The 16,891-nt window shown below is 37.8% G+C and overlaps 1 protein-coding gene across 2 annotated transcripts in view; it reads right to left on the reverse strand.

The window, feature by feature from the left end:
- LOC136842511 (uncharacterized) overlaps positions 1–16,891 on the reverse strand; it is a 796,050-nt gene that overhangs the window by 23,775 nt on the left and 755,384 nt on the right. For both annotated transcript variants that reach the window (XM_067109916.1, XM_067109915.1), the window contains exons 5-6: positions 11,745–11,996; positions 11,275–11,371 (exon numbers count right to left, since the gene is read on the reverse strand). In XM_067109916.1, the coding sequence (XP_066966017.1) occupies positions 11,275–11,371; positions 11,745–11,996 (349 nt within the window). The remainder of the gene's footprint in view (positions 1–11,274; positions 11,372–11,744; positions 11,997–16,891) is intronic.

The raw sequence follows: 16,891 nt of genomic DNA on the forward strand, positions 1-16,891 counted from the left end.
ACCTCATTTCTTGAAAAAGGGTCACAGTTAGGACCTGAAAGTACTCGAGATTAAAAGTAATATATATAAATATTTACCAGTAAACAAGTTATACACAAGAATCTTGTGGGTTTCTCTTTCCATGATAATTATTATTGTTACATGACTAAAAACTGTCCCTTTCTTATCTAGTTCAACGAAAGAAAAAAAATATAGTGGGATTATAAAAGTAAATTAACGGCGAAATGTCATCGAAAGAGGCAAAAGCTTCTTTCCTGCATTCTCTGTCATAACACTTTCCGTCGAGAGGATGAACCTTAAGCCTATGAAAAATTATAGCATAGAAAAATAATGTAGTAAATAAACACTTAGCAAAAAGTCTAATATGAATGGTTCCATGTATATTATGGATGCCAGTCAGAAGCGATAAATTATCTTTTTGCTTTACTTTTTCTGTGTGTATATTATATATATATATATATATATATATATATATATATATATATATATATATATATATATATATATATATATATATATGTATATATATATTATATACGTGCATATATATTTCGAGTGATAAATGGTATTCGCCATTATCATTATAATTACTGTACAGTGATTGTCATTACCTTTATTGTATCATTATATAAATTTGATGTTACACAACCCAGTCACAGAGAGGAAAGCTTCATCAAATAAAAAGGTTCGTATTAGATTTTTCGTCCCAGATTTTTTATCACGTCACCTCCAGGTTAAAAAGCTTGTGGACGACAAAATGGTAAATTCATAACATCTATTTTAAATCCCGTCAACTGTACTTTACAACCGCGCGGGTCAGATTGACTCTCTCTCTCTCTCTCTCTCTCTCTCTCTCTCTCTCTCTCTCTCTCTCTCTCTCTCTCTCTCTCAGTATGCATGTGACAACCGGGTTTTTCTCTTTACGCGGAGACACATGCCTGTCTGCCTACAGTTAAACGTTTTCAAAAGGCCAAGCTATCTTTTTTGTCGTTTTTTCCGCTTTTTTTTTGTTTTTCCATTGCATTTTTTTTTACCACGAGAAAAAGAGGGGTTTAGGAGCGGTAGAGTGTTAACTTATGTGTATTTTTGGTGGAGTTGTTGTTAGTCAGCTTTTGGGAAAGTGAGTGCCTTTATCTCTTGTCAAATGGATGGATTTCTCTACCGCATAACTCTCTCTCTCTCTCTCTCTCTCTCTCTCTCTCTCTCTCTCTCTCTCTCTCTCTCTCTCTGTACTATTCATTTAAAATTAGTCTCAACCTATGCGACTGTACCAAATTTGAAAGGGAACAGAGAGAGAGAGAGAGAGAGAGAGAGAGAGAGAGAGAGAGAGAGAGAGAGAGAGAGAGCAATAAAGGGGTTTAGGTAACCCCTTGAGCGGTGGGGTTGCGTGAAAGGAGAAACGGAGGGTGATTATATCCTGACATTCCATACTCTTCCACCCCTCCCCTCTCAAACCCCCAACCTAAGCTATACACATCGCCCAGGATATAGCCCCGATTAACTGGAAAATGCGACCACCTTAATAACAATGTTTATAGGACATTATGTTAAGACATAATTTCGGTAAACAAAAGGTGAAGGAGGTTGGGTGTCAGGAGAGAGAGAGAGAGAGAGAGAGAGAGAGAGAGAGAGAGAGAGAGAGAGAGAGAGAGAGAGAGAGCTAGCTCTGCCTTACTTCCATCATGAAGATCTGGCCAAGACAACCTCTCTGTTCTGGAAGGCATTAACGCCGGTGAAGTATAGGATGCGGCCTTTTGTTATCCTTTATTAGCCAGATCAAATAACTATTCCGAATCCCCGACACCCCAACATCGGGGTTAGAAAGGGGGATTTAGTTCACCCCAAAAACAATGCTGAATACCGAATAGCGTATGAGAAGCTGTAAGAAGCCAAAAGAACAGAATGGAAGCTGGAGCTGAAGCTGTAGATTACTGGTTTACCTTTTATGACTGGGTTCCTTTCATCAGTAGCTACCTTTATTAAGCAACTGAGAAGATACGGCTACTTCTTCCTTTTATTTCGAAGTATCATATTCATGTAATTTTGCGTGATCGTGACGTATGCACCACTTAACGTGAGAATATACGCAGAAAAGAATTGCATCAACATTTTACATATTTAGAGGAAAAACAATCTTCTCATTCATATAAGGTGAGGTTAAAACCACACAGAACAGCAAAAATACACAGCCGTATATGGCTATTACACCCGTGTTGGAAATAATAGCCATCCTGATGACGTATGTTGGTAATTATCAGATACCCCGAAGGAATATAGTATTTATCAGCTACTTTATGGGAGACTTTGGGAGTCCCCAGGGCTATCCTACTGAAATATGTTGGTAAATAATAGATTCCTTGACGGAATCTGTTGGTAATTGTCAGCTTTCATGAGGGAGTTAAGGTATTTACCATCTACTAGATGAAATTAGTCGGAAGTTCCCATACACCTCTCAAAACATGGTAGTTACCACGTAACCTGACGGAAGAAGTTGGTACCCATCTGCTCTCCCAATGGCATCAGGCTAGCAATACCTAAGCATGTATCTCTACGGTAAACATTACGCTATCCTTCAAAATGAAAGCATGAATTTCCTAACGCTATAATAATATAGTGAGCTTCTCTATTTTAATTTTAATTAAAAGGAACAGATTTATTTTAGTAAACGTTAGAAGGTAAACATATATACACACAAACACACACACGCACATATATGTGTGTGTATGTGTGTGTGTGTGTTTTAGAGCGTTTAGTAGCCAGTGAGGAATTTTACGTTTTATTTCAAAGGAAAAACACAACAAAGTACAGTTGGGTTTCCAGCTCGAGATAGTTCTTCAAAGGTGAGGACCGGTATGAACAGTGCAAGGTGGAAGAGCCATAATTAAAATTCGATCAAAATGGAAAAAAAAGGGGGGGGGGCTAAGAAAAGCTAACGGAACCAATTTTACTATTTATGTCAGATGTACATACAAAAACTCCCTATTCTGTGTAGGCATAAGCTGATAAACGAAAAATAAACTGATAGAAACTCGTGGAGAAATGTGCGACAAATAAAAAAATTAAGTACAGTTTTCCCCGACATGCCAAAGAAAAGGTTGGAGGCTGCGCGGGAAGTCTGTAACACAAATCCATTTACTACAAATAAAAAATAGAAGTGAAAACTTAAAACATTAAGGAATATTTCACACTTTCAGCTGCGTACACTATTCTTATAGGTCGTTTGATTGGGATGCATATTCTCTCTCTCTCTCTCTCTCTCTCTCTCTCTCTCTCTCTCTCTCTCTCTCTCTCTCTCTCTCTCTCTCTCTCTCTCTACCCCAGCAGATTAGGAGACTAATTTAGCGCACATAATATAAGATTCCCTCTTCCATCAAGTTTTCGAGAGAGAGAGAGAGAGAGAGAGAGAGAGAGAGAGAGAGAGAGGAGAGGGGAGAGGGGAGGGAAAGGGAAAGGGGGTTTTCAAGAATCACTGCCACAACCAACCACCAGCATTGCAAAGGGCGAAGGTAACATGATCGCTGTTGTGAAGAGCGCAGATCATATTTCAATGTGAAAAACCTGAATGTTTTGAAATGAAACTTTATATGATGGCTTAATTGTGCCTGCGGGCAGAACGCCCCAGCCATAGAATGGTCAGAAAAAGAACTTTTTCCCAGCGAAGTCATTTCGGTGCCGTATACACGATACTACCAAAATTAAGTAGGTATTTCTGAAAAATGCTGATCTCTTTGTATGCAGATGCTCTTTCTCGTAAGAGAGAGAGAGAGAGAGAGAGAGAGAGAGAGAGAGAGAGAGAGAGAGAGAGAGAGAGAGAGAGAGAGAGAGAGAGAGTTATCTCCAAAAAAAGGATCGTTCTTCACATAAAATCCCTTTTGAGAGAGAGAGAGAGAGAGAGAGAGAGAGAGAGAGAGAGAGAGAGAGAGAGAGAGATTGTTTCCATAAAAGGGAGCTTTCTTTGTATACAATCGTTTTTTCTCGTGAGAGACAGAGAGAACTGGTATTTAAAAGTTATATTTTTTATTTGTATAAAACCCCTCTTCTCGTAGTAACAGGAAGAGAGAGAGAGAGAGAGAGAGAGAGAGAGAGAGAGAGAGAGAGAGAGAGAGAGAGAGAGAGAGATACTTCCTCCCCTATTTGGAATATATGAAAAAAAAAAAAAAGGCGAGAACAGGTAAGACAAAGGCATCCTCGAACACAATACCCAGAATAAGCATTTTACCTTTATTGGCGATACAAAAGAGAGGGGGGAAGGAGTGTGGAGGGGGAGGGGGAAAATAGCCGAAACATAAGGCCTTCTTCCTCATACGCGGCCACTTTCATTTCCTTACGCAATTTCCTCGCGGGCAGCGTATTGACCCGCGTAAGGAGGTTTCCTATTTCTTCTTTTCAGTCAGTTTCCACGGGAGAAACATAATACACCCATTCACTGGAAGGGAAACACGAGTCACCTTTATCAATTGTTAATATTATTTCTGCCTTCACAAAACAGCGGGGACTCGTGGGTGGTTCGTATGAGTTGGTTTTCCAAACCCCTCGTGCACAATGACAGAATGCAGCTATTCGTTTTTGAATAATTCTCAGTTGATTCATGGATTCGCATCGGGGTTTCTCTCGCTGAACACAATAACAGAATACGAAGCTTCGTTTTGAAAAGGTTCTCACTGCGATTCACAGATTCCTTTCCTGCTTCTCTTTCCCATTATGTACAGTAACAGTATGCAGAGATTCACTGAATGAAAAATCAGTGATTCACGGATTAAATTACTGGTCTTAGCTCACAGAGCACACTTACTAAATGTGGAAATTTGTTTTAAATGAGCAGCAGTGACTCACCGGTTCTCTTCGTGGTTCTCCCTCCCGTTATTCACAGATTCGCTGCAAGATTTTCTCTGTATTTATTCACAATTCTAGAATGCAGAGACTGTTTTCAGAGATTGACTCTGTTTTCAGAGGTTCTCTTTTTAAAGATTCTCGTTATAATTCGTAGGTCCGAATTGTGGTTCTTTCCCTCCTTATCGTTTCACAGAAATTATTTTCGAAACAGTTAGTAATAATTCATATGAGAGCCCATTAACATATCCAGAGATTCATTTTAAAGAAAATCTTAACGATATTAAAAATAATCATCATGATTTCAGTTTTAAGCACAAATACCGAATGCATTCGAGTATTGATCCGAAAAGAATTTCATTGGTGACGGATGAAAATGACTGAGGTAAGAACATGACATGAGAGTAGTTTCATGTCTTGTTCATGGAAAATAAAAACGTAAGTTAAATATTTACATGTCATAAACATGAATATATTAAAAGTATTGAAAAACCGAAAACTCAAAATCACAAGTTGGTCACAGTAAGAGACCCTGAACATTATTTGTGTTGTAATAAATAAAGAGTTGTTGCAAGAGATAATAATAATAATAATAATAATAATAATAATAATAATAATAATAATAATAATAATAATAATAATAATAATAATAATACTTCCTCAGTGAGTACCAAAATGACAATCAGCAATCGTACGCTAACAAATGCCATTCGTCATGAGCTTGCTGAATGTTATAACATCATTACCATTATACTGGTACATACCATTAAGGAATTCAAGGTAGCGACTGGTCCATCATTTCCATCTGCCACGGATTGGGAAATGAGGGAGAGTCCATACCACCGCTCCGAGCGCGGAACCAGATTCATCATGCAAATGGAAATAACTCTGTTTCCTTAATATTTCCCCAGAACGAATCCGCATTACAGTCTTGTTCCTCACATGTGAGCTTAACGTTACGCATAGAAATCATGAGCATGTCTTTTGAACGATGCCGCGTGAAAAATTAATTATTTTCGTTTTGGTTTATTGAACATTGACGAATAGGTTGCATAGAAATATTTACCTCATACTTTGACGATAAATAACTTTTTTTTTTACCTTGGGGATTTAAAAGTTTTTTACCTTGGGGATTTATGAAAAAAATTTCAAGCAGATTTCCTTTATAAGGCAAGCTGTAATTATAGATACATCCTCAATTCTTCTTTCCCAAAACCATCAACTTGGAACATTTGGATTTCTGATTTGTAAAAGAAAAATAATTGATTTTACCCGTAAATTCTAATGGCTAAATCTCAGCATCATGTCTGATTATTAATTATAAAACAAAATCATCTGTTCTTATTTTAAGACACCATCTCCGCCATTCCACATATTTTCGACCTAGCGTTTCTGAAATCTTGTACAGTTTTGACTTGTTATTTTAATATGATGTTCTAAATAAGAGGCTATGGTTTTTTTCCCTTCCGTTTTTCTTGCACGACTTGGTATTAATATTATACTACCTTTTATGACTTATATTTTAATCCATTTTATATTCTGTAATTTTTAATTAAAATACTACATCGTATTCTATGATTTGATATTAATTCTGTGTTGCCTATCATGTTTTTTACCTGTAAAACTTTTGAACAGCTAATATAGTTCTACTGCCTTATGTTCCTTGTACGTACAATAGTGGGTTTGTACAAGTAAGAGCTCATGCTAGCATAGAGCCAGCTTACGTTAACAACAGAGACAAAACGTTCTTTCAAAATTGATGGAAGTCCTTATTGAAATCATGCTTGTCTTCTTTCGCTGCTTTTCTCGTATAATATCTTTAGAAATACTTAACGTAAGGTTCCTTACATTTCTAGGAAATTATTAAAAACTTAAAAAAATATTTTTTTACAACGTAGTCCATTGACCTTCTATCCTCTGGTCCCTGCCCTTTTCACAAAAAAAAAAAAGACGCTGGAAGTTCTAATTTGGAAGTCCTATTTTCCTCCCATTCGCAGGTTCCCTTGCCCCATTCCCTCCAATTAAAAGTCCTTCAATTTCCAGGTGTTTTCACCCGCCCTTACTGCCGCATTTCCCAGTCTGTCTTTTCTTCTGCTTTTCAGCATTTCGGATATCTATATGTGGAATGCCAGGCACTTGGACCAACATTCAGGAATTTGGATTTTAATGACCTGCTCTGCCTGGAGAGAGAGAGAGAGAGAGAGAGAGAGAGAGAGAGAGAGAGAGAGAGAGAGAGAGAGAGAGAGAGAGAGAGAGAGATTTCCCCAAAATTAAGTTTCCCTAACATAACCCCTCATTCCATGACATGAGAGAGAGAGAGAGAGAGAGAGAGAGAGAGAGAGAGAGAGAGAGAGAGAGAGAGGGAGAGAGAGAGAGAGAGAGAGAGACCTTACCTTACCTTACAGTTCGTTTGGGTTGCCCCAGGTCCCTCAGTGTGAGGCACCTCTGATGTCTACCAGAGAATTGCTAATGCATCTTCCGGTATATTTTGCATCTTCCAGTCTTGGATGGTCTGGGGTGCAGCTTAGATATTTGTCGAGCTTATTCTTAAACACATCTACGCTCACTCCTGATATGTTCCTCAGATGAGCTGGTAATGCACTGAATAATCGTTGCATTATTGATGCTGGTGCGTAGTGGATTAATGTCCTGTGTACTTTCCTTAGTTTTCCTGGTATAGTTTTGGTCGCTATTAATCTACCTCTGCTTGCTCTTTCTGATATTTTTAGCTCCATGATGTTTTCGGTGATTCCTTCTATCTGTTTCCATGCCTGTATTGTCATGTAGCGTTCTCTTCTCCTTTCGAGACTGTACAATTTTAAGAATTGTAATCTTTCCCAGTAGTCAAGGTCCTTAACTTCTATTCTAACTGTAAAGGACCTTTGTACACTCTCTATTTGTGCAATATCCTTTTGTTAGTGTGGGTACCATATCATATTGCAATATTCAAGTGGACTATGTACATACGTTTTATAATTTATAAAACGTGTGTTCGGCTTTTCTTGTTTTGAAGTGCCGGAACAACATTCCCATTTTTGCTTTGCATTTTGCCAGTAGTAATGCTATTTGATCACTGCATAACATGTTCCTATTCAACATCACACCAAGGTCTTTAACTGCTTCTTATTTGTGATTGTCTTGTGTTAGGTCCCCTATATGCATATATCATTCCTTCTTTATCACCATAATTTATTGATTCACATTTATCAGAGTTAAATACCATCCTATTTGCCTCTGCCCATCCATATATTTTGTTTAGGTCTCTTTGTAGCAAGTTCCTATCTTCATCACAGGTAATTTCTCTACTTATTCTTGTGTCATCGGCGAAACTTCTCATTACCAAGTCCTTAACATTACTATCTATGTCTGCAATCATAATAACAAACAGAAGAGAGAGAGAGAGAGAGAGAGAGAGAGAGAGAGAGAGAGAGAGAGAGAGAGAGAGAGAGAGAGAGAGAGAAATATATTCCTTAAGAAATTTTCATGATAAGTTTTACCCAGTGGGGTGAAAATAATCTCGTCAACGCCCTTCCGTTTTCAATTGTGATACGATGGCATTCATTTTGGCGGAATATTCATTGCTCCTGACTGTTTTATTTTTTAATTCTTCCTTGCCCAGTCAGCGCAACCCACAACAGTAGACCAATCCCTGGAATCATACTCACTAATGGGGTCAACAGATGTATACTGTAATTTTAGGGAATTAAATACAAGATTGGCTTGTAAACACACAGACCAACATAGGATTAATATAGGAAAACTGCTCTCTCTCTCTCTCTCTCTCTCTCTCTCTCTCTCTCTCTCTCTCTCTCTCTATATATATATATATATATATATATATATATATATATATATATATATATGTGTGTGTGTGTGTGTGTGTGTGTGTGTGTGTGTGTGTGTGTGTGTGTGTGTGTGTGCAACTAATGAACATATGAGCACGCTTTCACATTAATAAATTTCTGACTCACATCGGAAGCTAACCCCGGTCTCTCAACTGAAAGGCCAGAGCACTTCCAATTGACCCACACAGGTTATAAAAGAAGTTGGAACCCATGTACTTTTGTTCTGTAACTGAGGTTTTTCATGGGGAGGCTGCCGCCTAACATAACAGCGAATTATGCCCAACTTCCCGTCCCACCAGTGAGTCAATTGGTAGCATTTCATTCGAATTACCGCTTAAGCGTGAATATGATGGATCTAATAAACACATCGGCACGTGCTTCACAGAAATAAATCTGACTCATATCGGGATCGAATCCCAGTCTCTCAAATTAAGCTAGGGCGCTACCAATTGACCCTACTCAGGTCATAAAGAAGTTGGAACCTAAGTACTTCTGTATCTGAGGTTTTTTTGGGATGCTGCCGCCTAACACTGGTGGGTCGGGAAGCTGGGCAAAATTCGCTGGTATGTAAGGCGGCAGCCTGCCCAGGAAGAACCTCCGGTATAGAAGTACTTATATTCCAACTTCTTTTATGATTTATATGGATCAGTTGGTAGCGCCCTGGCCTTTCATTTGAGAAACCCGGGTTCGATCCCGATGTGAATCATAAATTTGTGTGTGTGCGTTTGTGTATCTTTAGTGGGATGTAGTTTAAGCATAAATGCTTGAGCCATACACGTTTACGCGAGTATTGCACTGAGCAAGCGCAAGTCCTTTCAGATACTAAAGCGAGTGAAAATATAGGTTATTGGCAACAATAGGGTATAAAGAAACCCGACGCCAGCCGAGAGTTGCATCCAAAAGAAAAATGACAAGAATCAGAAAACCTTACACTACAATAACATTCGCTTCAAGTCGCCCATGGAAAGCGTGGCCCTTTACCGGCCGGCACCGGCAGTGCCAGGGAGGACTCGGGATGAAATAAAATCTTCCAAAAATACTGTTCCTCTTTGCAACCAGTCTACAGCCGGCCATATTTCTTTGCATTCAATCTCCGCCTTAAATAGACTGGACTTCAATGCAGACGGGCTCAATTTCACAAGAATCGCACTCAAAGATGAATTGCCTTTTATGGAGGGAATGGGGCTCTCTCTTGCCTGTCCTCTTTCGCCGGTGTCGCCGCTGTCCTGAAAACTGCAGGTTTATGCCCCTTCTCCAGCTGTTTAATCGGATGCCAGATGCAATTTTATCTTTTCTCTCTTCTCTTAACCTCTCTCTCATATATATTTCGCTTTCATACGCGCGCACGCTGATTATCTACAAAAGACGCATGTACTAATGGCAACACTAAAAATAATACAAATAATAATAGGAAATAAAAAATAGAGTAAAAAGAAGACAAGCTTCTTTCCTGGAACACTGCAATGAACCAAAGAAAACATCAAAGCGTTTATCGGCCAACGAAACACAAAGTCAAACAAATACCGCAATTGGTCTTGGGAGTTTACAGAATGCTTTCTCATTCCGGGGCGTAAAACTTTTTTTATATATTTTTTTCCTTCCTCAACTTCAACGTTAAAATTGCATTAATGACTTTGCTCCCTCTCCCTCTTGGGAAATGCACTGACAGTAACCTTCAAAGTTGTTATTTAATTAACCTTTATCAAATCAATCACTTGCTTCCCACACACGGCTTGCTCAACGTAAAACTTAAATGGAGTTATGAATAACAGGTCTTGGGAAAATCTGAATGGTTCAAGATACTGTTACGTTAATAATCAATTCCAGAGGAGACTACATTTTGACCTTTTACACGTATTAGTGTTTTTTTTACGAGGTTCTAACGTTTTTTAATTTTTAAACAAGTCTTCAATTAAACATTTCACAAATGGTCTCAGGTTGAAACACTGCCTGGATTAAGGACTACTTGTGACAGTAAACAAACGGAAAACAAAATAACTCTTTCTGTCTACTACAAATTATTGCTTAAGGTACCTATGTAACCCAAAATTACCTTCCTTAAGACTATTAAGTTCTCTTTGCAGACGTGTTAAGGGTAATCACTCTAATAACAGTACTAAGGGCAATTACGTCACAAAGGAGTAATACTGAGAACTATAGCTCTGTCAGGATTGTGATCAGGCGTTCACTAGCAAAAGTGTGAATGACACCGGTTCTTGCAAAAGTGTTAAGGAAATTTACTTTGGTAAAAATTGTGACTTTTAGTATTTACTGCGAAAATAGTCATTAAGAACATCCTCTGACACAAAAGAGTCATTGGGAATGTTCCCAAAAGTATTAGGACTCTTTTTTTTTTATTTCCGTAATTAATATCAGTTGCTCCAGCATGAGTGTTAATGTAAAACAAAAAGATGTCAATAATGGGTCCGCTAATACAAGGAAATTCCTTGCGTAATGCTGTTCATTGTGTGCTTTACATTTTTAATCCCAAAGGATTGTCATGTTAATCCGTCAGGAATTTATGAAATGCGAGTATTATAGCGAAGAAAATGACAAGAAAAATAAAAACAAAAACCATATCAGGTAATGAGTTGCTTACCTGTCCTCATCAGAAGTGGCGCGTTGGTGGTCAGTTTTCCCAACCAGATACCTGTTACTGCCTTCTTTCCAAGCGGCTAGGCACATGAACTCCTCAACTGCAGAAAATATGGAGATATGGAGGCTCTGTCATCAATATAATACTTAAGAGATATAAGTTACTATTTATATGAATGGTATACTGTAATTGACATGTGAAAATCTATATGAATGACGTAGAAGAAAGAACAGCAACTTACGGGTACTCTTTGTACCCTGGGCATCCAAATCATCGGGTACCTCAGCAATCATTTTTGAAAAAAAAAAGAATAACTCACTGGTACTTAGATTTCCAGATTTTCTTGATATCCATGTACACCTCGTACGTGGAGCAATTTGGCTGACTGAACAAAGAGCTAACTGATATCCTCGTTCCCTCAATATTCAAACACTGGTACCTGAACAAATAACTTGGAAGAAAGGATAACTTACTGGTACTCTCGGTTCCCTGGATGTCAGGACACGCCTGGTACCTGAAGAGCATTCTCCAGTCCTCAGTGCAAGAGTCCACGGTACTCAGAGGGTAAGTGCACTCTGCCTGTCCCCGGTTGTAGGTGAAGGTGTACGTATGAGGGAAAGGACAAGGGACTGGAGCGGCCCCCAGGCGGAACATGGAGTGCAGCTGGGCGTCTCCCGTCAGGAGAGAACAGACGTACTCCAGCGACCTCGTGCCGTCGCAGAAGGCTGTGAGGAGAAAAGGCAAGCATGAACATTGAAGCCTACGAGTGGTTAGCATTGTGGTAATTTACAATGTCCCTATAAGAGAGGAAAAAGGTGAATAATTAAGTGCTCGAGAGATGGATATTGTGGTAAATTACACTGTATGCACATCATTAGAGAATAGAAGATGAATACAGAGGTGAATAGTTAGTCCCAATTGGATAGTTTTGAGGTAATCTTCCAAGTATTTATGTTACTAAAGAAGTGAAAGGCGAAAAATTAGACCTTAGAGTGGTTAATATAGTGGTAATTTTCAATGGTTTATTTTATAAGGTAAGAAAAATGTGAATATTCAAATCCTTAAATAGATAATATTATTAGAATTTTCACTCTGTCTACATTATACGAGAAGAGAAACACGAATACTCGGATCTCTGCCTGGTTAAATTTATGGTAATTTGCACTATATTTTTATTCCGGATGGATTTATGAATACATTGTATTAACACATTAATAAGGCCCAATGAAAGATTGAACGGGTCAATGAATGAGTGGTTTATTACACTGTCACTGAACAAATTTTGGAATGAATGAGTTGTTGCATTATCCTGTCATCATGAAAGAATGAAAGGTGTATGTTTTCGCAACATACGAATGAATGAAAGGAAAAAGGTTCAATGGGAAAAGGCACTAAAAAGTTACCGTAATTACAAAAAAAAAAAAAAAGAAACATTCACAGTCACATAATTTTCTCTCGTCTGGTATCCCACGGGGTTCATAGCCATAGTTCAGCCAGGTAAAGTATCTGTTAGTCTTGTTTTTCATGAACGCCTTTATCAAGGTTTCCTTTGGTTTCCTCGCGGCCTTTTTCTCTAGTAAGGTGAGCAAGTGGGTACGTCCTGCACCATAAAAGGACATACTTTGTGATGACACGTCCCTTGATGGTACCCAGTCATCAACCTTGTGACTCTCTCTCTCTCTCTCTCTCTCTCTCTCTCTCTCTCTCTCTCTCTCTCTCTCTCTCTCTCTCTCTCTCTCTCTTGTCATGAAAGCGTCAATAGGCTTGCAGCTATGAGTTGTTTCAACGTCCATAAGTTTCTCGAATCTTTCAGGCATACGAGTATGTTTAAGTTCTTGGACATGGGGTTTCTCATACTATCTTCTAAAATAATGGCAACCGCTATGGCAGTCCTAAGTAAGTCGAGATTCCTCTTTATACCACCTTAGGTTTTTCTTTAGACGTTGCTCTCAAAGGCCATGATCTTTGAATTCAAGGAGGAATTACTGTACAACGACTTATGCTCATAAAACAGTTTAATGATAACCCCAGAAGCAGTTCCCATATTTTTATTTCTTGACGAAGAGGATTTATGGGTCAGATCATTTATGATGTCAAAGCATACGTTTGAATTCTCGGGCCAATTTCTGACACCCTAACTCAGAAATGCCGAATTTCAATGAAACAACAGTCATGGAAATGGGAAATTTCATTAAACAATTATGATTTTCAACTTTTGAAGCCAATGGACACATTCTTATCTTCTGGATGGACAATAGGTACCTATGTTGTTAAATATTTCAGCTTAATATTAAATTTCTTCACTGAGATTCAAGGGCAAGAGCATATATACCCACACAGACGTGTCAATATCTATCCGTATGGGCAATTGCATCCAAGGGGATTAGCCGAAGCCAACCGCCTCCCCCCCCACAAAAACTCACCCCTCTGTTTCAAATTCCTGCATTTGGATTTCCTGCTCCGTTGAACCGTAACCCATAGCAATGGCATCACGAATTACGAAAAAAACAAAAGGAAAATGCTTCTATTAAAAATAAACGGTAACTTTATTCATTTCATATATATATATATATATATATATATATATATATATATATATATATATATATATATATTTGCATTTAGCTTAAGATGGAAAATTTGCTCCTACATTAATTCCTGATATTGTTATGTATGTTGGCATTCATGTTATTTCCAGTTAGCTTTACAAAATTAATTTGATTAATTATTAATTATATATATATATATATATATATATATATATATATATATATATATATATATATATATATACATACTGGTGTTTGAAATTACAGGCTTCCCCTCCACAGAACAAATGGAAAGTTATGAAGTTTTCTGCTTTAGCCTATCTCCAAGTACTACATTATTTTACGTTTCTATTAAGTTATTTTCATTTTACATTTCTGGTATTTTCAGACTGAGTGACGGAGTTAGATACAGCCATGGCTAACGACTTGGAGGAAATCAGAAGGATTGACTGAATCCGGGCTATAACCTTCAGAGAGGCAAGGGATGCTGGCACATCCTTCATTTCACGTTCCTGGATAGCTAAATACATTAAAAGAGATGAATCCTTTGTTAAAAGAATCTGGAACAAAAATCCATATGACTCTCATCGCGAAAAGAGTGAGAATCTTGGAAGACCTGAAGTCCTTTCTCAGTAGTCAAAAGACATCATAGCTGAGGCAGTGGGTAGACCAAGAAAGTCTTTACGTAAATTGGCGCTTGAACTAGAAACAGAAAGGGGAAAGAAGAGAAGTTGTAGTGCTGTATATCATGAGTTGAAAAAATCTGGTATCAAACCATTTCATGTTATCAGCAAGCCCAACATCACTCAGCAACAGAGAGAAGACTGTGCATGGTTTTGTGGTTCATTTCTTAAAGATTGGGATGAAGCTGACTTTCTCCATGTTGCCGCATCAGATGAATTCTTCATTTACACAGGAAGCCAAATCATAAAAATGACATCATTTGGGCTGCAAAGTTGTATGATATCAGCGATGATGTGCGCTATCGCCAAATTGTGAAATTTCCTGAATGTTTGGGAATTTTTCTCTGTTTCACAGCCAAATGGTTAATGTGGATCATTGAAGAAAAAGAAGAGTCATGGAATGGCGAATACTTCAGAGAAACTGTGCTTACTGGTGGAGTATTTCCTTTCCTCGAAGATCCTGAAAATTTGCTATCTGTTGAAGAAGTCACATTTTTGCATGATAAGGCACCATGTTTCGAGGCTCTTCAGACACAGGAGCTGCTTCAAAACAGTGGTATCGATTTTTTTTGTCAAGTGAATTTCCAGGTAGCTCCCCTGACCTTAATATGTGTGAAAACATTGGTAGTATCTTAAAGGATCGTATTGAAGCGTGTACATTGAACTATGATGGTGTACCAAGCCTCGACGATCTGCGAAGAGAGGTGACTGAAGTGCTCAGGGAAATGGAGTTTGAGTCTCAGCTTTTTTGCAATTTGCTGAAATCGTACCCCTCAAGAATGCAAGAATGCAGGCTGTGGTACAGGCAGATGGAGGTCACACAAAATATTAGATACTCTGAGAGAAACTTAAATAAATACCTGTTCTGAATTACTTTTGTTTTTGCCCATATCAATTTTAGTTTATGCTGTAGAGGGGGGTGGGGCTCTAATTTCGAAACGCCCTGTTTATAATCATAAATTAATTATGTATAGTTGCTTTGCCAACTAGTAATAACATACATAAAAATATCAGCAATCAATGGAGCAGTAAATTTTCCATTTTAAACTAAATGCTGGCCTATTGGAAGCATCCATGTATTTAACTGTCAATGGATTTATTCTCCCAATAGCAAGAGAGAGAGAGAGAGAGAGAGAGAGAGAGAGAGAGAGAGAGAGAGAGAGAGAGAGAGAGAGAGAGATTTCCATAAAAAAAATCTACCCATAAGAATTTGCATACAACCCTCCGGGCGGCACCCCAAGACGCCCATCCTAACCCCGCCCCACCCCCATATATCTATCCGCCAGGAAGGAGTTATTTCCCCCCTAAATCTAATATTGGAAAGAGGCAGCAAATAAAGCATAGGATGTTTTCCCCAACTTTCTTCCCATTCGGTTCGATAATGTTTACTTGCTTTTATTAGGAAGCCCTGCTCAGCCTCTCAAAAGTTATAATTAGTTTGTTTAGAGGAGAAGCACAGAAGACGCCCTTCCATTTTGCCCTCCCACCCCCTTCCTTACTTCCCCTCCCCACGACTTTACTACGCTACTAAATGTCTCTCTCTCTCTCTCTTCCCCCTCTGTCACACATGTAACAGTTGTGAAATTTGAAAATTAATTCCATCTCAAACACAAACGCATATTTTACAGTAAGCAAACATATATATAAACGCATATTTTACAGTAAGATTTAAACAAGATATATATATATATTATATATATATATATATATATATATAATATATATATATATATATATATATATATATATATATATATATATGTATATATATATATATATATATATATATATATATATATATATATATATATATATATATATATATATATATATATATATATATATATATATATATATATAATATATATATATAACATCTGAATGTACATGGCGAGAATGCAATTATTTCTGTTCAGTACACAAAACCGAATTATAAACTCTGCAAATGAACAAAGCGGGTACGATTGCACTCACATCATTCATCCTGAGTCCAGAGAAGACTTCTATTCCAAATCGTAGCATTTTAAAATGGTAGGCAACCAGTTTCCCAAAAAGGGGAAATGATACGGGCCTTGCAGTTTTCAATATACCGTGCGCGTTGAAGCAGTCATTGTGAAAGACCGATTTGTGAAGAAATTTCCGAATCAATTTATTTCCATTGCATTGGATTTTTCCTCTTCCTAAACAAATTTAACTGTGCATGGCTGTACGCGCGCGCACGCTCACACGAACACACACTCGTTCTTGCTTCCTTGAGCGTATACAGTAACGTTAGGAGAAATTGTACAGAAAAACATGGATTTGTACTAATGAATGAATATGAAAAATTAAAAACATTAACTAAAAAATTGTATGGAAGACTGAAAAAGACAATAAAAAGATTAATGT

This window comes from Macrobrachium rosenbergii, chromosome 10, assembly GCF_040412425.1.
Source record: "Macrobrachium rosenbergii isolate ZJJX-2024 chromosome 10, ASM4041242v1, whole genome shotgun sequence".
NCBI classification, from domain to species: Eukaryota; Metazoa; Arthropoda; class Malacostraca; order Decapoda; family Palaemonidae; genus Macrobrachium; species Macrobrachium rosenbergii.